The sequence below is a fragment of the Vigna angularis genome, chromosome 7, assembly GCF_016808095.1.
Source record: "Vigna angularis cultivar LongXiaoDou No.4 chromosome 7, ASM1680809v1, whole genome shotgun sequence".
NCBI lineage: Eukaryota > Viridiplantae > Streptophyta > Magnoliopsida > Fabales > Fabaceae > Vigna > Vigna angularis.
Genome location: NC_068976.1, coordinates 23486780 through 23514096, shown reverse-complemented (window position 1 = coordinate 23514096; position 27317 = coordinate 23486780). Strand labels below are relative to the sequence as shown.

Here is a 27317-nt window from a genome sequence, read left to right as displayed (position 1 = left end):
CAAATTTAACTTTTAGAATTTTTTATATAAATTCTTGAAATACAAATAAAATAAAGGATTATATATGTTTTTGGTTTCTTAACTTTGAGTGAAGATTGGAAATAGTTCATCTTCAAAACTTTGGTCTAATTTAGTCTAAAAACTTTTAAAATGTGTGAATTTAGTCATTTTAACTAAATTTTATTAGATTTATTTAACGTTTTAAATGTGTTTCATAATAATTATTTGTACAATTTGATACATTTCTACTTCAATATTAAATGAAAAACGCATTTGAAAAATTAAATAAATTTAATAAAATTTAATTAAATAAATTAAATTCACGCAATTTAAAAAAAATTAAATTAGTCTAAAATTTTGAAAAAAAACTAACTTTAATTTTCACTAAAAATTAAAAAACTAAAAACATACTTATTTCTAAAATAAATAATGGATTTATAATATTAAAAAAATATACATTAATAATTTTTTTAAATGTAAACCAGCGTTGACTCAACCAGAATATGTTGAATGCTGTTGTCTAAGCAATTACGATTTCCAACAACTTAACATACCCCAGCACGGGGATTGAGGCAGGAGATTGAACGTTGTCGCTATTTTTTTTTTAAATATAATCTAGATATAATGTGATGTTGTCGCTATTTTTTTTTAAATATAATCTAGATATAATGTGATGTATAATATATGTTATTCTGATATTGATATAGTTATTTTTATTTGAGGTATTTGATTATATATATATATATATATATATATATATATATATAGTAATATTAGCTTTCATTTATTTTTTAATTTATAAATATTTTTACAATATTTTATTCTAAAAGTAATGCCATTCCTCCTCCTTTCCAATAAATATTTTATTTACTGTAGTGGATAATTTATTTCTTTTCCTCTTCAAACAAAAATTCAAGTAATTTATTTTTGAATATTTTTTATTGAACTGGTCTTTTCCCTTCAACTTCTCACCCTTTTAACAAATTCGAAATACATTATTTTCTAATGCTCATGTTTGGGAGTTCAAAGAAACATATAAAAGTGTCGTATGTTAAAAAAAACATACAAAATGTCTCGTCCAAAAGACGATAAAATTTATTAATAGCAACAATAAAAAAATTATCAATATGTTAACTTATTAATAACAACACTTATTTTAATGTCTACTTAATAATGTTCATGCTTTTAACTTCTCTTCTCTTCATAAAATATACTTTTATTAATGTTTACTATGGAAAATAAAATGATTTTCATCCGTTTCCTACTTTCCTACTTTTTCTTTATCTTTCTGGTAGGAATTCACTAATGAAAAATGAAAATAACAAAACTTTATTTTCACATTTTTCTTTATGGAAGCAAAATGAAGTGATTCTTTTTATAATTATTCACATAAACACATTAACTACGTATTTTTTTTTTCAAAAAAAGAAATTCAAATTTAAAGAGCGTGTATAATTTACCCCTCTAGAAATCCATGAATGCTCGTCCCATCCAGAGAACTGTGTTCTTGTCTAAGCAATAATGGTTGCCACCAACTTCTTCACCCAAACACCAAAAGATCAAACTTCCATTAATAATCCTAACCAATATTTATTTTATCACAAGTTCACTTCCTACCATTCTCCAAAGTCACCCTACGCAACACAGACACATAATGGAAGGGCATGGAAGAAGAATAACATCACTACTATGCTTCCACATTGTGCTCCTTCATTTACTCTCCCTAGTGGGAGAGACTGTTGCCAGGGTGCCGGCGGTGATAGTCTTTGGCGACTCTTCCGTTGACGCCGGTAACAACAACTTCATCCCCACCATTGCAAGGAGCAATTTCCAACCATATGGGCGTGACTTTGAAGGTGGAAAAGCCACTGGGAGGTTTTCCAACGGAAAAATACCAACGGATTTTATTTCTGAGGCTTTTGGCCTCAAAACTTGTGTGCCAGCGTACTTGGATCCTAAGTATAATATTTCAGATTTTGCAAATGGGGTCACTTTTGCTTCTGCAGCAACTGGTTATGATAATGCAACTTCAGATGTTCTGGTAATTCATGTCTCTTTCAAACTATTTATAGTGCAAATGCTTTCTTTACTCTTCAACAAACTCTTTCCTTTTTCTTTCTTTCTAGGCCGTTTTGGTTTTCTGAAGTTTTCTATAATGATTTTAGGTCGCCCCATTTTCCTTTATGTTGTTTTTGGTATTTTTTTTTTATATCATGTCTGTCCTTTAATTCCGTTTTATTAGGTAGCTATTATGTTTGAATAATCAATTTATCCATATATGCATGTTTAGTTTGATATGAAAGAAATGAATATTGGTTGCAGTCTGTGATACCATTATGGAAGCAATTAGAGTATTACAAGGGATACCAAAAGAATTTGAGTGCCTATCTTGGTGAAAGCAAGGCAAAAGAGACCATAACTGATGCATTACACCTTACCAGTCTTGGCACAAATGACTTTCTTGAGAACTACTACACCATGCCTGGTAGAGCATCCCAATTCACACCCCAACAGTACCAAATTTTTCTTGCTGGAATAGCTGAGAACTTCATAAGGAGCCTCTATGAACTTGGTGCTAGGAAGATATCCCTAGGAGGGTTACCTCCCATGGGATGCTTGCCACTGGAAAGAACCACAAATATTGCTGGTGGGAATGATTGTGTTGCCAGATTCAATAACATAGCATTGGAGTTCAACGATAGGCTGAAGAATTTGACCGTTAAGCTCAACCAAGAGCTTCCTGGAATTAAATTGGTGTTTTCAAATCCGTATTACATTATGTTGAACATCATAAGAAAGCCTGAACTTTACGGTATGTTGTCACCCCAGAATCATGCATCTTAAAAGTCATACCTATCACAATATGTTATATAAAATACCTATGATGCACAATCATTATAATTCAATTTTTTTCTCTACAGGATTTGAGTCAACCTCAGTGGCATGTTGTGCCACTGGAATGTTCGAGATGGGTTACGCATGCAGCAGGGGACAGATGTTCAGCTGCACAGATGCTTCCAAATATGTGTTTTGGGACTCTTTCCATCCAACTGAGAAGACAAATAGTATTGTTGCAAAGTACATGGTGCTGCGTGTTTTATATCAATTTTTACAATAAATAACTTCTACTGGAGTTTTATTTAAGTACTGCTACCTCTTCATGTTTGCACATTCGCCATAAACTTCCATTTGGCCTTTCTATGAGTGACTGCATGTCGATGTGTACATATACAAGTATGTCAACACAGCACATTCACCATATAATGTGCTGATAATTAGAAATAAGTCCTTTTGTTTTCGACAATATATAGTATTTATACTTCTCAGGTACTTTACTTTGGCGTCCCCTATGTATGTTTTCCTTCACATATATATCTTGGCCCTATTATGTTATTGGGTCTATAGTTTGTAATATCAATTTACAATACATGGTTTGGAAAACGTTAATCCTCCCAAGTAGAGAATTTCCTGTTATTTCTTTAGTTGGAATTATTTATAGGAAAAATCAAATACTTACCACATTGCCAAATTCACTTTTGAGAAAGCCTCTAAATCTAAAGAAATTCATCCAAACTTGGTTTCACACATGCTTATCAAATTAACTCTTGGTGGACAACATGATATCAACTCTTTATTAATTATCAGCATCTTAATTTGACATCCTTTCTAGGACATCTATCGTATCGCTTATGAACGGTGCATGAACATTTCCTGAAAGTCAGTCACTTGTGATTGTCAAATTTATCATGATATCACACAACTTTTGACTTTTAAGAAAGTACATTAGTACAACCAATACCAAATCATGCAACTAATAAAACCAATTTTGGGGCTTTAATAACAAAACTAAATAGGAAACTGCCAGCAAGCAAGTACAAAGATGTCCTAGGAGTCAATATGCCGCATCAAGTTAAGTTGCTAAAATTGTGAGGGATCATATACATGACGAAAAAACTCACCTAGTTGCTCACCCCATGACTAACAAATTTGGCTCATAATTTGAATCATGGAATATTTTGGTGTGTTTAACCCTTGGACTGGGCTAACCATCCTCTCTCTCTCTCTCTCTTTGATGCAAAAGAAAAAGAATGTCATGATTAGACATCCAAGTGTATTTCATATATGTATTAATATGTACATTAACCCAACCAAGTTATGTTTCATACGATTTCTATTTCTCATTGCCTCAGTTAACAGTATCAATGTCTTGTAAGTTTCTATATAATTCAGAAGTCTATGACTGATACAAAGGGAATAGTCTCAGTACCTTCGTCTATCAATGGCAGGAAACAAAAGTATATATGCCTACGATTTATAGTTTCACCTGCTAAACTACACCAAAATACTTCAAGTATTACAAGGAACAAACATAATATTAGGCCTAGAGGAGGACAAAACACAAAAATGACATACCGACAGGCAGAAGGCAGAGCGCACAATACAAAACAAGCAAATAAACTAAAAGGACAATGAAGAGAATAATGACTAATAATAAGTCAATTCAATTTTTGGCAGTTAACTTGCTAAGTCACACTGTAGACCAGAGGAAATGCTTATGTAAGAAGAAATCATGCCATGCTATATTGTATACAGTGCAAGAAACAGACTTTGATGATTAAAAGATTCTGTTAATTACTCAATTTTGAATATCATAGATCAATATATAAATAAGAAAGTTGCATTATCATAAGAAGAAATCGTCTATTAACATCTTAGTACTAACATATTCTCACGTAAGAGATGTTAAAGCTTGTCCTCTTTCACTATATGTATTTTGTTTCTTCTTTTGGTTATTGATATCATCATATATGAAGATTGTTTTCCATTGATTAGTACTAATAGATTATCCTGAAATTTGGTACTTTTGACTGATACGCATAAAGTAATATATGTTAATTCTGTTCTATTCTACTAAACACGGGAAACTTCTATTCGTAAACCACAGTCCCAGCTGTGATAAAACACCCTGTAGAAACACTACATAAAGAAATGGCAAAGAAGCCTTATTTGAAGCAGATCACCTCAATTACCATGAAAATATTATAGTTAATATAACAGTTTCTGTTGTCCTGACCAGATTTATCAGACATCTACTATAAATAATTTCCTTCTTCACTATCATTCATTTAATGTTTCTTAATTGTCCAAAATAAAGGAAATAGCTAAAACCAAGTCAAGTGGGGGGAAAATTAAGCTGGCACGCCTGCGTAGTACTTATATAACCTCAGTCTACCCAGACATCAAAGAATAAAAAGAAAAAAATAATTCTTTTTCTTTATTGAAATAGAATTTTATCGTGCATAAAAGAAAAACAACCTATTCCTTTGCAAAGACATCTCCTATATCAAAAGAAAAAATTATTTTGGCTAAAATGATTTAGTAATGCATATATTAACATAAATAGACACTTCACAAAACTTAAGGGAAGAGCTGGCTCTTATCTTGCAATAACTTCTTTAGACCATCCCAGATGATTGGACCTTCAGGATGTGCATTCACAATGTATTTTACAAACTTTTCATCAGAGGATGCGAGGATAGTGCTCAAGGCCATCATAGGTTTTGCTGCTTTCCTTTCTGCCACCCAAGCATACATTGAAAATCTGAGCATGATTCTCTCTAAATCATAACACAAGTATGCCGGAAATGCCACGACGCACTCCAATGGGTAACCTAAAATGTTTCTTAAGAAATCAATCTTCTTTTGAATCACAACTTTGTTCTGGTTTAGAATCATAGGAGCACATTTTATCATTTTGAGTGCAATGTTATAGTCCAAACCAGCTTCAACAAGGCAATCAAACCTCTCCTGTAATTGATCACCTCTCCCTCGGAATCTTTTTATTGCTTTTGCCATCTCCTCAGAGTTCTCAGCATATCCCAACTTCAGCAAGAATGTTGTTTTCTCCAAATGTTTACTTGGGTCGTCACGTAATAACTGTAAATTAGAATTCTGTTTCAGTTTTGAAGCCAAACTAACTAGCTTCAGTGGATCATCCTTTATGATTTGGCATAGATCAGCTTTTCTAAGTTTTAACTGCGAACAAACAGCTTTAGGGCCTTTCAAGGGATGTGAGCTCAGGAGATGCATGTGGTTAGACAAGATACGCGAAATGTCATCTATATCCATTCCAACATAATGCAAAAAGCCAATCACTCCCAAAAGATTTTTTCCACACTTCTTAGTCAAGATATGAGGATATTCAACAAAACAAGAATAAATTGCATTCCTATTGAGATCTAACTTAAATGCTAGACCCAAAAACACATACACCTTCTTCTCAAGACCTTCCAGTAATAATGCGGGGTTTTCCTTGAAGAAATTGTGCATCTGTTCTTCAGAATAACCAACTTTATGAAAAAATTGTATAGCATCAAGCATTTTTCTTGGGTCATATGTTTTCAAACAAGACATGTAATTCCCAATCCAATCATGTCCAATACCAATTTTCTTCAACCAATCCAGAACCATGGCCAATTCAACACTTGTTTCACCAACCAAAAGTGAAGGGCAACAAACAACAAGCTTGATGACCATGGATCTACTCAAACCTAACTTTTCATAACCTCGAAATTTCGACAACAGCAATCCATTAGAATACCCGAAAACCTCCTTTGCCTCTCGATAAATCTTCCCTACCCTATTCCTTGGAACTCCATAATTACTAAAAACGTGGAAATTGGAAAGCATAACATGATCATCAGACAAATACATCATACCACGTGGGAGAAACAAAGGCAACTCACGAGGGCTAATCCCCAAACTCTCAAAGAATGGTTCAAACTCATTAATGGGGTTGTACCACAGCCACTTCCTCAAACAAGTGGCAACATCATCATCTTGTCCACGAAACTCTGACACCAAACCTTGAACAAAAGATGGTGAATTTTTGCTAATGAACTCAGCATCCAAGAAGCTGTATCCCCGGCTCGAATGCAAGTAATCTAACAGCACATCCTGCACTTTCCCCTTTACCTGCCGAGATAATCGTTTCACAGAAAAGTGTGAGTGAATGAAATGCACCCTTGAGACTTGAAGAACAAGGGTAGCCGTAGAACTAGGAAAGCTTGGAACTTTGGGAGAAAGGGGAAACGGGTTTCGTGTTGTTAGGGGTTTTTTATATGAACCATGGAAGAAAAGAAAGGGATGGTTTCCATTGTGGTGGGAAATCATCGGGAAGAAATAACCCTTCGCGACAGGGATGCGTGCATTTACAAAGGGCGCTTGTTTGAGGCATCAAAATGCAACATGGTACATTTTCAGTTAAAGTGGCAGCTATGGCTAAGGTCAATGCAACTGAAATGGGCGAAGAAGAACGATATAAATGACCTTATTTTTGTTGATGTTAAAGTTTATTTTACTTTACCTCTAGCAAATATTTTAAGAGGTTCATTCATACGATCTTTAATAATTATCATTTGTCATTAGTTTTATGTTTATTATTGAACAATCAAATAAAAGAAGTCTTTATGTTAGTGATTAAATTCACTGTGTTAACGGCAACAATGTCCTCTAAAATATATATTTTTCTTAATTTTGAAATTATATTTTTTATGAAAATAATAATGTTAGGTTTTCCATTTAAAAAACACACTTTTCACAGATAAAATGATTAAATCTAAATATAAATATGACTAGTTTCTGAAGTGATTATTCCTGCACATTTTCTTCTTTTCTGCACCTCCAAAATTATATATATATATATATATATATATATATATATATTTTTAAATTTTATTAAATTAATTTTTTTACTTTTTTTCTTCTTTTTTTTCTTCAAAAGTTCCAAATACATTTTTTTAACGGATTTTCGAAAGCGGTTCAAGAAAGGAAGAAAGGTAAAAAGACATGAACCGTGATTCAAATTATGTTTATTCCTTAAACATATTTCGAGTTTAAGGAAAAAACGTATTAAATTTAAAATAACAAAAATAATTAAAATAATAAATAATAGATTTTGAAAATTCAAAATAAAACAAACAAAACAAAATTAACAAAATTTTAAATAAAAATAACAAAAAATGAAACGTTAAATTTTTGTTATTTTTTAAAAAAAATTTGTTAATTTTTTTTTCTGTTTTGATTTTTTTTTTGAATTTTTAAAATTTATTATTTTTCATTTTAATTTTTTTTGGTTATTTGTTATTTTAAAGTATATTTCAAAATATGTTTAAAAAATAAATGTATTTACGTATTACAAGAAACCAACTTTCGAAAGATACTCAAGAGGTTGTTGATTTTCGAAAGTTTGTTAAAAACGAAAAGTGTTTGAAACTTAACTGACTTTTGTATTTAGAATCTTAATCCCGATTAAGAAATAAAAGAAGTACAATTAAACCAGAGAAAAGTAAAAAGAAAATTAATTTAATAAAAAATTAAAGTTTATATATGTAATTTTGGAGATACAAAAGGAAAAAAGGAAGTGCAGGAGAATCAATGTATAGTAAATTATACTATTTTTAATTCAAAACCTTACCATTAATTTGTGATTTTGATATCACTAATAAGTTCTTTTAACAAAAATTAGCTGATAGATATTACATTCATGACACATAATATTTAAGATATGTTCAACTTTCTAATTTTTATTTAATTTAAGACTTATTTAATTTAAGACTTAGACTTATTTAAATTCTTACCATAATTATTAATGATAAATAGACGAAAACAAATAATTTTTTAGTGTGTTTTCTTGTTAAGTACTTAGTGTAGAATATTTTATAATTACTTTTACAATTTTAAAAGATGTTTTTTTTTTAATTGTAATAAAGTGGAGTTTGCTTTTCCTTATTTTAAGAGGCTGCTGCTCAAGCTTTTAATTTGTATAACATAACATTGTATTTCATGTCCATTAGCATACCTTGACTTGAGAAAGGATAGACTGATATGATATAATTTCATACAGGAGGTGAAAGTACAATTTGTGTAATTTATAACACTATATATAAACAAAAGCTGCGGCCTCCAAAACGCCAGCATATCATCATCTCCACGAGCCTTCCTTTGCCAATTAGTCAGTACAATATTAGCTTCATACAGAATGTGAGCCAGAGACGTCCCAATTCTTATACTACCAATGCTGAAAATCTGAAATTGTATTTGCAAAGAGGTGAAAGTACTTGCTTGTTCATTGATCAGTCTTTGAGCATCCATACAACTTTAATTCCATTTTTCTGATTTTTTTTTTTTCATCCAAGCTAGTTTTAGAAGTGACTAGACATCGAACAAGAAAGCCATGTACATATGAGCCACACTCATGCTTGAGCAGACTGCCAAAACTATTAGGGAAAACCTAAGTTTCACAACTACTAAAGATAATTTTATTTATGATATCCTTCTTATGGTTCATTGAACTTCAATGTCGATATTGGCTGTTTTTGTTCGAATATTCTTGATGGTTCAAACCTGAGAGCATTAGCAGTTTTACCTCTTGTTGGGCAGTTTTCATTCGTAATATTCAAAACTGCTTCTAGTAGCCTTGACAAATTTGAGGGAGACATGCTACCTGAGCACTTGTTAATAATACCTTTGAACCATTTCATTCAGCTGCTGTGACTATTACCTGAACATATCATGCTTTTCTTCATCAGATAGAGACTTTCTCAACAATTTTGATTTAACTTTGGTGCCAGGCAAGGCTTCCTCGACCAGCAGAAACGTGTTCTCAGACTTGAAAATTCCAACTCCAGAAATACAAGCAACTGTAACACTCGCATCATCTCCAAGTGTACATTCAGATTTAGATTCTTCGGCATTATTACAACTTCAGCTGCCCTTTTATCATCAAGGACAAGAGGTGTGTGTATGCAAAATTCTCAGATAAACACAATGTCTCAGACAAAATTCTGCAAAGGTTTCATCACATTCAACAACTGATTCCACGTAAGGTGGTGATAGAAACTAGTTTAGAGAGTCATACAAACTGTTTTCACCGTCAGATATAGTAAGCAAAGACTATGTTCAAGTTCCGAAAAGGTCACTTGGGATTGCAATTGCTAACCCTCTTCATATACTCTTGTTTTCTTCCTCGTAGAAAAAAGGAATTATGTCTTCCAGCATAAATATTAGTGTTTTGGATCCAATAAGCCATCAAAATTATCAACAAGCCTTAAAACAGTTGAATGAAAGTTGAGTTCAAGGGAATCCTCATGCTAGAAATCCAGTTAGAATATATGAAAGTGTAGAGTTATGCTTGCACATACAGATGATATGTAATATTTTACAATCTGGTTTAGAAAAAAAATGAAAAGAAAATTCCATAAAATAGCAAAAATAACATTTTGAAAGGCCCTGAGGCTTAAAGCATAGCATATTATATAAAACAATCAAAATAATTGTAAGAGATTATAAGTGGTGGAGATCCCACATTCACTAAAGATAGTTAAATTATAATATATAAGTAGAGACAAACTTCATCTTACAATTTTGTAAGGTTGAGTTAAACTTAAAATTTACTTTATAAGATTATCTACCAATGTTTGAAGGGTTTGTTATGCTATCTATTCATTTAAGATATTGAGTCCTCATTATGAGAAAATGTGTTTTGAAGATCCTATATTAACTAAAGAAATGACTAAATTATAATATATAAGTTAGAGAAAATCTTAAGTTACAAACTGATTTTGTAAGGTTAAATTAAGTTTAGAGTAGAATTTTTAAGAACAAGTAAACTATTTATATAAAAAAAAATCAAAATTACAACATAGAACATGGCAAATTGGCAATAAAAGTAAAATAAAACGTAGTATCTATCTCACTCAACAATATGAACAGAACATGATAGCACATAAGCCAACTCTTTTCAAGATACTAATGTTTTGAACGAAATCATGGTCAAAACAGTGAATACAATTATGCAAATTTTAGCAGAAGATAACTCACTTTCAAGCGGTAAAAGTGTTCATTGCTTGAAAGATTCCATTGATTAAAGTTAAGAAACAATAAAAAAGAGAGGGATGAGAACAAAATAGGACAATACAATGTGGGAAAACATGGGATGATTTGAGTAGAAAATGGTGCAAGAAGAAGTAAATTGAACAAGAAGGCAAAAAGAAGATAAAGACAAATGGCAAGTGTATGCCCCCGGTTAATGTTATGTACATAAGCAATTGCTTCCAAATAGCATCAAGACAACATAACGATAGATAGCAATATTATCAACAAAAGAAATCTTAACACGCAGAAAATAGACAGCCCTCTATATTTAAAAAAAAAATGCAAGGGATTTTAGGAACAAATAGCAAGCAAAGCATGCATTAAAATCAAGAGACAACTTATCAAAACAAAACTTGGATACATTGCAAGGAGCTATTAGTTCTTATCTTTTTTAGATAACCTTTTTAAACCCTTCCAGACGGCTGGACCTTGAGGATGCACGTTCACAAAGTACTTTTCAAAGCGTTTATCATTGGATGCAACTATGGTACTCAAGGTTAACGTAGGATTTATGGCATTCCTCTCCTTCAGCCATGCATACATTGAAAGTCTTTCAACAATTTTGTCCAAATCATGGCAAAAGTATGTTGGAAATCCCACGAGACATTCTAGTGGGTAATCTAAAACATCTTTTAAGAAATCAATTTTCCTTTTAATTACAGTTTTGTTCTGGCTTAGAATCATAGGAGCTCGTTTTATCATTTCGATCGCACTATTATAGTCCAAACCAGCTTCTACCAGGCAATCAAACCTCTCTTGTAATTGATCACCTCTACCTCTGAACATTCTTAATGCTCTTGCCATCTCTTCAGAGTTTTCAGTATATCCCAATTTCAGCAAGAAAGTTCTTTTTTCCAAATAGTTTCGTGGGTCATGACTATCTACCTTTCCATCGCTCTTCTGTTGCTGCTTTGATGAAAAGCTAATTAGCTTCAATGGATCATCCTTTATGATTTGATACAAATCAGCTTTTCCAACTTTTAACTCCTGACAGACAGTTTTATGACCTTTCAAGGAACATGTACTCAAGAGATGCACGTGCTTAGAGAAAATGTGAGAAATGTCATCTTTTCCCATTCCAATAGCACACAAAAAGCCAATCACTTTCAACATATTTTTCGCACACTTATATGACAAGATATTGGGATACTCCACAAAATAAGAATAAATCACATTTATCTCAACACCAATTTTAACCAATCGACCAAAAAATAAGTACACCTTCTTCCCAATACCTTCCAAAAACAGTTTCGGGTTTCCCCTAAACAAATTGTGGATCCGTTCCTCAGAATAACCCACTTTATGAAGAAACTGCAATGTATCAAGCATTCTTTTCCAACTATATGTCCTTGAACAAGACAAGTAATTCACCATCAAATCACTTTCAATCCCTATTCTCTTCATCCACTCAAGCACAGCAACTAATTCATAATTGGCATCACCAACCAAAAGCAAAGGACAGCAAACAACAAGCTTCACAACATTTGATCTACTCAAACCCAAATTCTCATAGCCTTGCAACTTTGACTCCAACAACCCACCGGCATACCCAAAAATTTCTTTTGCCTCTTTATAGAACCTCCCCATTCTATTCCTTGGCACCCCGTAGTTACACAAAACATGAAAATTATGAAGCAACACGTGATCATCAGCCAAGAAAATCATGTCATGGGGGAGAAACAAATGCAACTCGGAAAGGCCAATTCCCAAACTCTCGAAAAACGGTTCAAACTCGTTGATGGGGTTGTACCTGAAGAACTTCCGTAACGATCGGGGAGCGTCATCTTTCTCGTCAATCATGGACACCAATGATTCAACAAAACGAGGCGAGTTCTTGCTGATGTACTCCGCGTCGGAGAAGGTGTAGCCGCGCGTGAAATGCAGGTAATCCATTAGAGCGCGTTGAAGTTCAGTCCTCAAGAGGCGAGAGACCCGTTTGATGGAACGTGGCAAGAGAACCGAACTCGGTGGAGGAAAATCGGGAACTGGATTTGACTCTGAAGCACGAAAGCATCGAACTTTGAGGGAAATGAAAAATGGGGTTTTTCGTGGAAGGGGTTTTGGAGGCATGGCCCGGTGGGAAGGAAAGAAGCCATTTGAAATCAGCAGGGAAATCATTTGAAAGAACTAAGTTATGAGTTGAAACACTAAAGAGGGAAGAACATGAAGCAATGGATTGTGACTATAATTTTAATTATTATTATTATTACTTTTGCTTACAATATTTCTTGTTTTGGACTTTCAGACTAAATAAATGTGAATTAAAATATTTCAATGAGTGCTTATTAAATTATTTTTAAATTAAAATAGACTTGAATTTGATTAAAATTAATTTTGAAGTGAACTGAATTATGTTTAAATGTTTTTGATATAGAAACAAGTCAATAGTAAAAATTGTTACAATTTTTTTCTCCGTCCCAAAAATTATTTAAATTTCTTCAATTAAAAGTTAAACTTACACTCATAATTAATTATTTAACATAACATTAACTTCTGGACAATAACTTATAAGAGAGTATTTTACAAAGAATCTGAATTATTTTGTGTTAAAAATATAATATTTTGATAAGAAATTTAGGGAAATAGTATAATTCCATAAATTTATAAAAATTGATTTAATTGTTTAAAATAGAAGCATTTTAAATTTCCCAAAAACAATAAATTTTAAAATTTTCATATATTTTTTCAGTCGTTTCTTCTCTATCTTTTCCCTGCTTTTTTTTTTTTATAATTCTGTATATCTTTTTTCTCTAGTCGCACTTTATGCTCTCTCTTGTAGCATTTTGTTAGTTCTTTCTTTCTGTTTTTCTCTACTCTCTTCTTTCTATTATCTGATATTAATATAAAAAATAGATTTTAAAACTATTAAATATTTAAATTTTGACTAATACATATTTTATAAAAGGCAGTTTTAAATATTTTAAAAAAAAAAATCTAGCACGTACAAAAATTAGTTACTGTATTTAAATAAAATATATAAATTTATTTATATTAAATAAATATTAAAAAAATTTCTTCCCCAACACATATAAAGTGTCAACATTTTCTTAAATATTTTAATCTAATTTTGAAAAAAATCGAGGAATTTAAACTGATGTTCTACAAATGCAAACTTTGGGCTTGTATAGAATTTTTGCTCCATGAACTGGGCCGGTCGTGGTTGGGTCACAGCGAGTCACGCAGAGCTGAAACCAAAAGTCCATCAAGTCCAAATGCACCCATCACGCTAACACCCTCCACACAAACACACACTTCAAGCGCACGTTAGCAGTCTCCGCCATCTTCGCCACCGCGCTAGCGCCGTCGATGGAGTCTCTCTTCGACAATATCAACGTCCGCGACCTTCTCTCGGCGCAGGACCTCTCGGACCCAACCTCCCCTCTATCAGCGCCCGATCTGCACCTCCTGATCCAGCGCCTCGAGTCGCAGTCCCTCCAGATCCGCTCTCAGGTCCAGTCCTACCTCGTCTCACACCGTGAAGACTTCGCGCGCCTCTTCTCTCTCTGCAACGATGCCGTTTCGCAGACTCGCGAGGTCTCCGACGACGTCGCCGCCATTATCCGACTCCTCTCCGACCGACCGATCGATGCCGAGGTGCGCGAGGTTGTGTCGGAAATGAAGGTGAAGAAAGAGGAGCTAAAGGTGAAGAAGGAGCTCCTAGGGCTGGTTGGAACCGTTGTGGGGTTGAACAAGAGGTTAGAAAGTGTGAAGGAAGCGTTGAGGAGTGGAAGGTTCGAATTTGCAGCACAAGGGTTGAAGGAGTTGAAAGTGGCGTTGAGGATTGACGAGAAGGATGATAGGGAGCCTTTGGTGTATGGTTTGTTGAGGAAGGAGTGGTCTCAGTGCTTTGAAGAGGTACTGCTCTGCTTCCTTGCAATTTTTTATGGCTTGATTTGGTGCATTAGGTTGATGGTTATGTGTTAATACGTCGTGCTTTGAGTGTATTTTTCGTGTGCCAATTGAGGTGAAGCCTTTCAGTATGTGGAAAATGAAAGAGGTTTTTGTAAGTGATGATTTGAGTTGCATTGACAATCTAGTGTGGAAACAATGGAAATCAGGGTGGTCTCGGGGGGGAATGTGCAATAAACAAAAACTAGATTCCTGGATTTATACATTATTTGCTCTTCATATTGCCTCCCAAATAAAGGCTAAGTACTCAGTTATATGGAAACAACATGCAGTAAGAAGTTATAAGTTATGCCAAGTACATTTCAGTCGGAAGTCTTCAACTAAACACAATGATGGTAATGGTTAATGCATTTTCCCTGGATGACTACCTCATATTTGCTTTGAAGATGATAGCTGAGTTTTATTTTCATTGATATATTCCACAATAGAATCAATTGTGTGATTTGTGCCATAGTAATGATGTTTGGGTCGTTTGTGATTTTTATTGAGTTTGTGATTGTTTTTAGAGGAATTCGATTTGGGTTTGTAGATTCAAGAGGTCCTTGTGAAATATATGGAAAAAGCTGTACGATTTGATGCGGAGTTGAATCAAGTTGAGGTCAAGTATCAGTTAGAAGTTGAGAATGTGAACAGGATTCAGTTTCAAACAGTACTGGAGGCAATGGAAGTAAGTTAATTCGTCATAATTTTAACTCTCTATTTGCGATCTTCTATTGTGTTCCGATTGTACTATTTGTTCTTCCTCTTATTTATTTCATTTTTAGGTTGTTAGTATTCTAGAGTATGGGCTTGCTAAAGTTGCTGATTTGATGATCAAATATGTTATTACTCCATTTATAAATCATGGACAACCTCTTTCATTTTTAGAGGAATTGCATCAAGAATCAGCTGTCCTGAAGATAGTTGCATCACCAGATATTAAGGTGAGTGTGATGTGCTAGGGTCATGGAATATTGTTACTTAGTTGCATTTGTTATTGGTTTATTCATGGACAGCATTCACAATTTTTAAGTTGAACTTATATTGATTAGATCAGGAAGCATTTTCATTTAACTGATATTAATCTTATTTTCATTTTTCAGTGTGAATATTTAGATGGAGAGTTTCTCTATTCGGGGATTCTGCTATTTATCAAATTTATTTACAGAAGTATTTGCCTCCAGAAGAGTTCTTGGATGCAATGTTTTGGACGGTTGACATGGCCAAGGATATCAGAGCTAATAATATCTAGTTTTCTCTCAAAGGTTTGCCCTTCATCCCTATGCTGTTAGAACCGAAGACCTTATCTAAGCATTGTGTGCTTTGAAACGAGTCTAAGGATGTGATAAATACCATTTTATTGATTTCAAATGAAATTGAAATGAATGCTGCTATTGCCTTGTAATATGCTAGTGCACATGATCTATGTCATCCCTAAGAACAAAAATGAGGTTATTCCTATCCCTGTCTATCTTCTGATCTATAATGATTACGTGGTGGTTAGTTGTAGTGTCTGAAAGCCAGGTGAGGAAGTGTGTCTTTAATAATTTGCAGATAGTGTGACTCGAGATCTCTGATTTCAGGTTGTCCCAACTGATGCATCAAAACTTCCTGACTTTCAGAAGATTATCATCCGTACATCTGAATTTGAGGCAGCTTTGAAAGAGCTTATGTACATTTCATCTGACAATGATAACAGGCTGAGCAATTTTGCTGAAAATGTTGAGGTTCACTTTGCATTTAAGAAAAAGACAGAGATCTTGGCTAAAACTAGAAATCTGCTTCTAGAATGTGACTTTTCAATTCCTCAAGTGAGTTTCCAGACTGGGAAAATTCTTCTTTTTCTATTTTGATTTGTAATTATTTATGAAGAAGGTTGCTGCAGGAGTATACAAGGGATGGTTCTATTTGGAAGAATGATGAAACGTCTGTTCAGTCATCCAGCCATGTTGTAAATTTACTTTTCTTATCAGAGAGGTGTCTAGTATCCAAAGCAGCCAAAGAATTGATGGGGCTAATTCATCAGACACTGCAGGTATACCATCCATAAAAATAGAAGTATCTAATTGTTGAAGTGTAATGTTTCATTTTTATTATTATTTATGTATGGGAACCCAACTTTAGGGTTAGGCTTTAAGGCAGTGCCTTGACCTTTTGTATGTATGCTCCTTTGTACTCTATAAAGACAGTAGTAAAATTTTAACAGTGTAAGAAGTACATACTGTTTTACTTCATTCAAGTTCTTCAAGTATAACGATGACTCTATGCAGCATATTTTGTTTGAAATATAAACTCTGGACTTCTGTTATATATATATATATCATTTCGATCACTAGAGGTCCTATATAGCAAAAGCAACGTTTTTTTGTCTATTCCCGTATCTTATCTTTATTACTAGAGGATATCAAAACTCTGCTTATTGTATTGATTCAGTTTTCTCAGTATAAATAAACCTTCCATGTTGTTCCAGAAGCACATGGGTATAGATCAATGCCTCTCTTTGCTATAGTTTAGCAGTTTCTAAATTGAAGTATATGGGAGCAATATTACAAAATGGTGCAGATATCGCTGAAGATGTCACACTATAATGGCTAGGTGGTAGGGGGGTGTTTAATTTTTGACGATAGAGAGGAAATAACTTGGATATATTAATTGAAGATGTTATACCACAGGTTTGTGAGATTAATTATGTATAATGAAATGATGGGAAAATTACTAAGAGATGTCACATACAAGATTCAAATTGAGTGGTTAAAATGAAGAAACATGTCATGGGTGGTTTTATTGGTGAAAATACCTATCAAGCTCAAAGGGAAGTTTGCGTCATACTGCTGAACAACTATATTGTATGAGTGTTTGGCTTTAAAGGGAACTAGGGTGTAAAAATATTAAAATTTTAAGATGGATGTATGATCACATAGGATATAGAATGGTTATATATAAGGAGATAATGGTGTGAGTTCTGACTGAAAGACGTCAAGGGTGGGTTTATTGGTGGAAATACCTATCAAGCTCAAGGGAAGTTTTGTTATACTGCTGACCAACTATATTCTGAGTGTTTAGCTTTAAAGAGATAAACTACAAAAAGTGGGAGTAACAAAAATAAGAATGTCAAGATGAATATTTGATCACAGAAAAGGAAAGGAGACAAAATGATTATATAACGTGATATTGGTGACTTCCGACTGAAAGATGGCAGAAAAATGGTTAAAGTAGTTAGACACATGGAAAGAAGGGCAGTGGAGGCACCAATTAAGAGAATAGATAGCATGGATCTTAGTCCTGTGAAATAGGGAGGGGGAAACCAAAAAAGACTTTGGGAAAAGTTATTAAATGCAATGGATGAATAACATTTTTGAGAATTTAGTTTTTAACCAACCCAAATGGCACAGTTTAATCTATAAGCCAAACTCACCTTTTGAGATAAAGCTATTGTTGATGTTGTCTATAGCATTGAAGTTACTCTGTCCTGGCTAAAATTGATTTTAGTTTTGAACATGGTGATCGGAGTGCATTTTTTTTCTTCTTCTTTCATGTTACTAATAATGTGGTGACAATTGTTTGATTATTGAACTGAACCAATACCCTTAATTTAGTTAACATTCTCTTAAATTTTTTCAGTTTATTTACTTACAAGAATTTTTATATTAGTAGTGAAGCTGATCTTTGCAACAAAAATTGTTCAGGATGTTTGTCTATCATCTACAAGAGTTGCTTTGGAATTTTATCAGACAGCTAGAGATGCCATACTCCTTTATGAAGTAGTTGTCCCTGTAAAGGTTAGTCCATTTATAGCAGCGCAGCACATTTTAGTATTTCTTTCATGGAGTAAACTTATGAGTGAATCTAATGAATGATTGGCAGTTTATTGTCAATAGCACTATTAATTCTAGAGTAACGCCCTTTTGTACTAATGTGTATACCTTTCCTGATCTTTGGCTGAGATAACCTATAATTGGCATCCTATACTTATGTGGAGAATTTATCTTCTTTATGCAGTTGTTGTCCTTGTCAAAGTTACCACCGGGTGTTACTTGTCTGTGTATACTTTCATCTTACAGTAATAACTTCTGTTTTTAATTTTGTGAAGCTAGAGAGGCAGCTCAATTGCATTAATCAAGTAGCTGTTTTGTTGCATAATGACTGTCTTTATCTCTCCCAGGAGATACTTGGGTTTGCATTTGAGGTAAACACCTTTAATAGCTAAGGATGAAGTAAATTCGTAAGATTTAAGTAATTTACTATTGTTTAACCAAAAAATCAGCTTTTATTTTAACTTTAGTTTGTAGTATTTGCTTAAAACGTAACTGTGACTCCTCAAATGAAAAATTCAAGACAATCATACCATGTAAACCTTCTCAATTTTATACGTTTATTGTTTTTTCTTTGCACCTCATGCATTTGTTTGCTTTTCTCAGTATCGGACAGACTTTCCTAGTTCCATTAAGGAGCATGCTGTGTTTGTTGATTTGGCTCCAAGATTTCAGCTGTTGGCAGAAGAAATACTGCAGAGACAAGTTCACCTTGTTATTTATAATTTGAAGGAGGTACTATTGTAATTAAAATGCTTGAAGCATGCAGTGATATAATTGACACTTGCCTTACTGACCTGGTGCTTCCCCATATTTGCCTGTTTATAGGCTATAGATGGTGCTGATGGGTTTCAAAATACTCACCAGATGCAACAATTTGAGTCAGCTAAATTTAGTATAGAGCAGGTAATTTCCTTGTATTCATAATGTGTCTGTCTAGAACACTTTACAATTTGTTATACCTTATATCTTTTATTCCCCTTTTTCCTCCCCTGTATCCAGAACATGTGGTGGATTTGTTACCATGGATTTCTAGTATTAGTTGATGTCTTTTTAGTTTCACAAATGACATGAAACTGCATGTACTTGATTAGGTTGTTTTCATTCTGGAAAAAATACATATCATATGGGAGCCACTTTTGCTGCCTTCAACCTACAGGAAAAGCATGTGTACTGTCTTAGAGTCAGTTTTCTCAAGAATTGCTAGAGATATACTTCTGTTAGACGACATAGCTGCAGAGGAGACTTTACAGGTAGAATTTATACCATAAGTCAACTAATTAATGCTTGTAGTAGCACTATTCTAATTCATTAGTTGGTCTTAAGCATTATTTCACTCATATTTTCAGCTTCAAAGACTTGTTCATCTAATGCTGGAAAACCTATCCTCATTATTGGAGTCTTTGTCCCCTGGGGGGCAGACTTTACAAGAGTTCCCTGCACAGTCTCCTGAAGATTTAATCCCATCCTTGCGTAAAATCCGGAAACTATCAGGTATGATGTAGAATCTTCTCAATTATTTCCTTAAAACACAAATTGAATTGTCATCAACTCACTATCTGTTAACAGCTAATCTCCTCATCTTTCATTTTACCTCAGAATTATTAGATATGCCTTTAAAATCCATTACATCATCTTGGGAGAATAAAGAATTACTCTCTTGTGGCTTTACAGTAACTGAGGTATTATTTGATTATTGATGTCTTTATTTTTTGGTCTTCTTGGGACAATATATTTTATTTCCTCCATTTCTTTTAATTATTTTAAAACTGATCTTGGATTGTGATTTTATGTCAATGCTTCAATCAAAATGTAGATGCTGAAAGAAGTTTTTGGTTCCAAAAATTAAACTTCAAACCTCCTTTTTATTGGACGAAGCGCCTCTGAAATTCTAATATTCATCTAATTAAAAGTGAATCACGATGTTGACTTACTAAAATTAATGGACGAATGCAACCTTGCTTACTTTAAATACATTCTCATTTTTTATAAGCTTTATCCCATTTGTCACCCAGAGATCACTGTGTATATGAATTTGATGAGTCTCGTTATTTTACCAATTTTTTCTTTATTTTCCTGTGGTTGAATTTTAGTTCCTCCTCTATCCATATCAAAAACACTTTTTTTCAAAGAGAAAAAATTGTGGATCATATTGCTACTACAGGAAATAAGAACATGTTTGAGTGGGTTGTTTCATATGACTGACTTGTATGTTTTGTTCCATAAAAAATTATGTTAAATGGCCTGATCTGATATCTTTTCCTTTGTCTTGTTCATGTTTTGAAATTTTGGAACTATGTATAATAACCGTATTTGATGAGAGCCTGGAAGGTTTCTTATGTTGATTGTTGACCTTTTTGGTAGGTGGAAGATTTCATAAAAGCTATATTTACAGACTCGCCTTTAAGAAAAGCATGTTTATGGAGGATACAAAATGCGAGCTTTTAGGATTCATCTAACTTCGTGCTGAATCTATAAATCACGAAGAACACACTGGAGTTTGAGATTTAGAGATGAATGATCGAACACCTTGGCAAAGGCATGCTGGAGTTTGAGCTGCCACTCCAAATACTACGGGTAGCAGAAAGTGCATTTGAAGCAGATTCGTGCTGATAAATTCTGATGAGGAGGCTTCCCGATAAAGATTTTGTTGACAAAAGTGTACGCTGTATGAGTGATAGTCTTTCTTTTTACATTTTTATTCCTTTTTCGTTTAAAGCAATGTAGGGAGGGGGTTGTGCAGACTTGTGCCTCGTTTCTCTTGTAGAGAATCCTAATTGGTATCAATAGGAATCACTGGAATGAATCCAATGGTAGATACCTGCATGTAATGCTACTACTTCAAGATAGATTCAGTGAGACCATTTTTAGATGCACATAGAGTAAACGATTATCGCTCAGATGTTGGAAATAGAATTATTTTTCAGGTGTTGTGATTCGCATTATTACGTCATAAATAGTTACCTACATGGCGGTCATGCAACTATTGGATTGTATCGACCTCAAATGTAATAGAAATTATTTGATTTTATATTTAAATTCAATCCAAAGCATTACTGGCAAGTTGAATTGGGCTAGTTTTTTTTTTATATCAATGCTCATGTTGAGATTTAGGAAGAAAAAATATACTTTTGATACTTGATACGTTATTTCTCATTCTCCCATTTAGGAAATAAGACATGATTGAGGTTTTCAGAGAGTCTTTTGGTCGAGCTTAATATTTGGTCAATGAGAAGACAACTTTTCATTATAAGTTAAAACCTAGTCATTGAATTATGTGAAATATTAATAGATTTCACTGGGGATGCAAGTGGGGAAATCGTATCCGGGACTGTTTCAGGGAAATCAGAGAGAAATGAAACTAAGGAAAATTTTAGTACTGAAATCTGAAGATGTAAGAGTGAAATCTAACCTAACTATACAATACTGCTGTCAAATAGAGATATAGAGGTAAGAGTGAAAGTAACAGCTCTAACTAGTACTAACTGTACATTAACCGCTAATTTCCACATACAAATATAGTCAAAGATCCATTTAAACTCTAAATTTTTATATTATTCAAACAAATTCAACACGTCAAGAAATTTACAGCAACACTATATATTGCTCAGTCACAACACATGCACCTTGATCAATAAAACTTAAGTAGACACAAACTCTCAACAGTATGTAACACATGTTTTCAACATAATATTTAATTGTAATTTTTATACATATCTCAAATTGTCAACGAGATTCAATCCCGTGTAACTGTTCTACATTTTTGTTTTATTTGTTATTATATTTAATTGATATATATTTGGATACCTGTTTTTAAAGATTTGTAATTATATCTCAATGATCCACTACACCTAAGATTTATATATCTCAATGACATCACTCTTTCAATAGCTAATGATTTTGATTAGAGTTTATGTCTAAATATTTATACTTTAATTTAAATTAGTTAGTTTTAAGAGTTTTTTTGTTTCAATTTTTAAAATACTACCTAAATTGAGAGAAATATATTAGGTATTTCGGAAGTTAACATTGAGAGCCTTTGTATGTTATTTTTTATTACATTTTTTCTTTATATATATAAAGAGAGAGACCCTTTGTATGTTATTTTTTATTACATTTTTTCTTTATATATATAAAGAGAGAGAGTCTTAAAAAAATTGTTTAAACTTCTCCTTATAATAAATCTCTTCTTCTAGAATACATTTTCTAAACATAACCAACAGAGTAGTATATAAATCATCAAAGATCATTTGTTATAAACGTTGTACCTGTTAGCTCAATGCTTATTGATAGGTAAAATAAAAACATCGATGACATTTTCCCTGGATAAATATCAGTACCACTGAACATTTCAAAATCCTCATAAGATCACACATCACTAGACTGGTCTTTAACTTGTAACATGGTAAAACAGAACAGTGATCACAATCATCATGAGAAACATATTGCCTGTAACGTAAAATTCAGTGGTTGAAAATTTTAATTTGCCATAATTTCCTTCTCAATTGATCATAGCTCGTCCTTGTTTGAAGCATCTTCCCCCATTAATTCTTCAAGTGAAAATTCATCCTCCTCAATTATTTCTCCATCTTTTCCATCCCATGGTTCTGTCTTTACAATGGTCGGAGTGCTTTGCAGGGGCAAATTCCCTTTGCCTCCACGTCCAGCATCTTTCACAAATTGTCTGCAGAAAATAGATAACTAATGTTCAAGAGCTTGTTCATCTCAATAGTTTGTTTAGTATTTAGCATAAAGTTAGAAGGAATAAACTTACATAATTTGGTCAAGTTCAAAAGCACTCTTGAGAGGAGCATAAACAGCTTTCTTAAGGTTAAGGGCTACTAAAGCTGGATAACCATATCCACCAACACCCACTTGCTTCTCAAGATCCAGCTGCTTCCCTGCAGCTACCCAGACATAGCTGTGCTCAAAGACACAAAAATTCAATTAAAAAGAATTCGCCAACAAAGATTTATTAAAAATACACATAAATAAAGCATTTGCAACAGACAGAATCAAACAATTTTACAATGAAGAGATTAACGCGTAAAGTGATATTTTAGGATGGAAGCAAAGCAAAATGTTTTTTTAACTTGCCTGTATGGACTTCTTTTAAACTTTTCTGCAACTGATAATAATTGCTGAAGATATCTGTTCCTTCCCTCAGCCTTGGAATCCAAAATGTCAGGAAGGAAGGCAACAAAACAGATTGCGGCAGTACCACATTTCTCTTCCAAAACATCCTACAGAGAAGGTTCATGTTAATTATCATTTAACACATGCTTTTGTGAATAATTGAAATCATTTAACAGAATACACACACACACATTAAATTAAATGTTCCACAATCAGTGCCCTTAGGGCACTCTTCCTTAGCAAGATCGATTATCTTATTATCCTCTTTTTCAAACCAATGCACACTAATTAGGCAGGAGAGAAAATGCTTACTGGACTGTGTATCTCTGTCACTTCTGGAGGAGCAACATTTGTTTCCAGCTGCTCTAATGCAAATGATTCAATAGCTGCGGCGGTTCTTGCACCTTCATAAGGAATAGGACTATCTTTATCAGCACCAAATACCAAGATTGTTGGGAATCCTTGGACTTTGAACCTGCTCATTAGTGACTGGTAAAAAAATTTCCTGTCAGAACTATATAAACTAAAGTGCGTAATAAAACATTATAAAATAAGACAGCGATTGGAGTCTTACCCTTAACAAGAATACATAAAAAAATAAAAAATAAATAAAAAAACTATGCAATGACCATCTTGATCACAGGCACAGTAGTTTTGACAAGTTCTTACAATCTATTTAAAAGTATAACAGTACCTTTTCGGCATCACAGTCAACATGGCCCAGTTTAACCTTTCCTTTCAAATTATTGGATGCTTTCTTCCACTCAGGAGCCAACTTTTTACAATGTCCACACCTTTGGGAAATAAAAGAGGATAAATGTTATTAGAGCTACACGTCTGAAATGTCAACATGGGAATACTTTAGATTTCAGAACACAAACAGCAGTTACCAAGGTGCAAAAAATTCCACAATCCAGAGTTCTTTGCTCTTGAGGACCAATTCATCAAAGTTTCCAGAGTTCAATTCTACTGAAGAACTGGTTTCTGTCTTTTCATTTGAACCCCCTGTTGCTTTTCCACTTAACCGCTCCTTCAAAAGAGCCTTTACCTGTACATGAGATATAAAATAAGGAGGCAATACTTCAGAGTAAAGGTATACTATTTACTGATTTCTTTTTCTAAAATAAATACTGCATATTTGGACACGACAAAATTATTTAGCATTAAGTAACTAGTACAAAAATTAATTAGTGAGTTTGCTTGTGATAGTCTGCGAAGTATGACTTTGTTTATTTATCAAACATCAGTCAATAAATCATGCAAATCATGAATTAAAACAAAAATGAATGAGTTGTTTTTTTATAGACCTGTACTTACAAGTAGTCACATAACGCTCACCTAATAATACATTCAAACCTTTCTCTGCTTAGGTTTTTTACACTAGAAAAGTGGTGTGTACACGTAATTTTAGTTAACTTTGCTCAACTTTTAACTGGTTCCTTTGGGGGGGGGTGAAAATAACCGATGCAAATTCCAACGAACCTGTTGAAGTGCAAATTCAGCAATTGGTTTGACATCTCTGGCTCCTTGGTAATCAACCGGTGGCTTTCCTGGAGCAAACACTTTTATAGTTGGAAATCCTCTGATTCCATATTCCTGTGGGGAATCAAGAAAAAACCATGCACACACACGTGCGCAAATGTAAATAAAGTTCCAACATAAAGTTATAACAACAAACTAAGAAACAGGCAAACGTGTAAACCATAATTCAAAATCTACGAGTAAAAATCTCATGCGTAGATAGCTGATGTTATGAAGCAAGAGGCAAAGAAAGAATCAAAAAAGGAGATATTCTATCTTGTACAGGTACTATATTCTTTGGTTGCTTTGCACAAAAAAAAAGAGTTTGGTGCTAGATCCAACAGCAAGGAAAAACTTTACATATACAATAGTTCTTGAATGTTGATATTCCACAAAACAAACAAGTAATCTAAAATGGTCCAAATGATTAGGTCCAATTCAATTAATAACATTCAATTGTTCAAAACAGACAGTTCCAAGAGCTCAAATAAGTATGCATAACAACCCATTGTTTCGCATCCTGCCTGATCCACATAAAGGCAATTCCAGTGTACATTAACATAAAAGTCAAGCATATAATACAGCACCTTCATATTTCAGAAAGGCTGATTGCAAGAACCAAAGAACAAATGCATCATAGTCTTCATTTAACAGATTTCAATATTTCATTACATCTAAAAATAGCATCATTAATAAACAAATGAACAATACACAACCTGAGCCAGAGACGAGTGAGCATCAGCATCAAGTGCTGCCACAGTAACCACACCCTTCAACACAGTAGCTGCCTTCTCCCATATCGGAGTCAGAGCCTGACAGTGTCCACACCATGGAGCAAAGAATTCAACGAGAACAACTCCATTTGAATTCAGAACCTGCCATGAACCTTGATTTCAGCCATCAAAACTACAACCACATCGCAACGCCACAATTATCCATGTACATGCCCAGATAGATTTCAAGAACAAAGATACAAAATTTAACGTTTCTACAAAATACCAATTTGGGAAAATGGCAAATACGGTGAGATCACGAAATGGGGCACTGGGAAAGAGTTCGAGATTTAAACATGATTCACCTTGGACTTGAAGTTGGAGGGTGTGAGTTGAAGCACGGGCGAGGATGCTCCATAGAGTGCGTAGGAAGAAGGGGCAAGGTTGAAGATGATTAGCAAAAGAGGAAATGAAACGAAAAATGGTGTTCGAAATTGAGACATTGGTACTGTCTTTCTCTCACTCTTTGCACTCTGAATCTACGCAAGGAAGAAAGAACCCTTCTTAGTTTGTTTTGTCTGTTCGAGTACTTTCTATTGCTACGTGTGTCCGCCAATTATATACTTACACGTCAGACACTCGTGTTGGCAAATCAATTTTATTTCTTCGTTTCAAAGTCCAAATAACGAATTTGATTAATGTTCAGAAATATTCTCTTTTTTATGATAAAAGTAAATTACTTTTAGACAGAAGATTGGTATATAATTATAATATAAAATAAAACAATCTTCAAAGGAAGTGAATTCAATTTGAATTTTAACATATTTTAACAAATTAAAAAAAAAACAATGTGATGCTATTCCATCAAGATTTTTGGTCATTGAAAAAATCCTTAAAAAGCACTTCTTCAAGACTATAAGTTTTTAAAATAGCAAAAAAAATAAATAGTATTCAATAAAAAATTTAAAAAGACTATTTAATATTAAAAACCACACTAATTTTAATGTATTATGTTGTATTTAAATTTGTATAACAAACAATTAATAAATTTAGTTTCGTCCATGAATTTAGCTTCATCCTTTGAGAATTATGCCAAAAATAATGTCTCAATGTAATATATTTTTATACATATTTAAATAATAAACACTTATATTGAATAAATATGTATAACCTTTTTAACTCAATATTTTTCAGTGTTGGATGATAAAATATGAAATACACATGGGTTTATATACACATATACATCCCTTAGTAAGAGGCTTTTTGAAGTGGTATCAAAAGCAAAAACTATAAGAGCTTAGTCCAAAGTGGT

General features: G+C 33.2%; 5 protein-coding genes across 7 annotated transcripts; 2 read left to right on the top strand and 3 right to left on the bottom strand.

Annotated features, from left to right (window-relative positions):
* Nucleotides 1-1604: 1604 nt before the first annotated feature.
* Nucleotides 1605-3456, top strand: LOC108338221 (GDSL esterase/lipase At2g04570). Its single transcript, XM_017574979.2, has 3 exons — nt 1605-2041; nt 2323-2812; nt 2922-3456. The coding sequence occupies exons 1-3, from the start codon at nt 1655-1657 to the stop codon at nt 3116-3118; spliced, it is 1074 nt and encodes a 357-aa protein (XP_017430468.1). The 5' UTR covers nt 1605-1654; the 3' UTR covers nt 3119-3456.
* A 1962-nt stretch (nt 3457-5418) lies between these two features.
* LOC108338219 (transcription termination factor MTEF18, mitochondrial) lies at nt 5419-7173 on the bottom strand. Its single transcript, XM_017574976.2, has one exon. The coding sequence runs from the start codon at nt 7171-7173 to the stop codon at nt 5419-5421; it is 1755 nt and encodes a 584-aa protein (XP_017430465.1).
* A 1693-nt stretch (nt 7174-8866) lies between these two features.
* LOC108338220 (transcription termination factor MTEF18, mitochondrial) lies at nt 8867-13098 on the bottom strand. Its single transcript, XM_017574977.2, has one exon. The coding sequence runs from the start codon at nt 13051-13053 to the stop codon at nt 11311-11313; it is 1743 nt and encodes a 580-aa protein (XP_017430466.1). The 5' UTR covers nt 13054-13098; the 3' UTR covers nt 8867-11310.
* Nucleotides 13099-13656: 558 nt separating this feature from the next.
* On the top strand, nt 13657-21566 carry LOC108338472 (centromere/kinetochore protein zw10 homolog). 3 transcript variants are annotated; one of them, XM_017575372.2, is made up of 14 exons: nt 13657-14790; nt 15374-15511; nt 15609-15767; nt 15927-16088; nt 16407-16634; nt 16709-16858; nt 18510-18602; nt 18914-19009; nt 19242-19370; nt 19464-19541; nt 19730-19888; nt 19985-20129; nt 20235-20317; nt 21000-21566. In XM_017575372.2, exons 1-14 carry the CDS (start codon nt 14242-14244, stop codon nt 21081-21083), a joined length of 2253 nt encoding a protein of 750 aa, XP_017430861.1. In that variant the 5' UTR covers nt 13657-14241; the 3' UTR covers nt 21084-21566. The 3 variants fall into 3 exon arrangements, with proteins under 3 accessions (XP_017430861.1, XP_052736947.1, XP_052736946.1); XM_052880987.1 differs by lacking the exon at nt 15609-15767; XM_052880986.1 differs by lacking the exon at nt 20235-20317.
* A 1361-nt stretch (nt 21567-22927) lies between these two features.
* LOC108336183 (protein disulfide isomerase-like 2-3) lies at nt 22928-26582 on the bottom strand. Its single transcript, XM_017572523.2, has 9 exons — nt 26371-26582; nt 26009-26167; nt 25254-25367; nt 24662-24819; nt 24466-24565; nt 24084-24260; nt 23733-23878; nt 23410-23556; nt 22928-23319 (listed from the first exon to the last, which is right to left on the bottom strand). The coding sequence occupies exons 1-9, from the start codon at nt 26506-26508 to the stop codon at nt 23145-23147; spliced, it is 1314 nt and encodes a 437-aa protein (XP_017428012.1). The 5' UTR covers nt 26509-26582; the 3' UTR covers nt 22928-23144.
* Between the last annotated feature and the right edge of the window lie 735 nt (nt 26583-27317).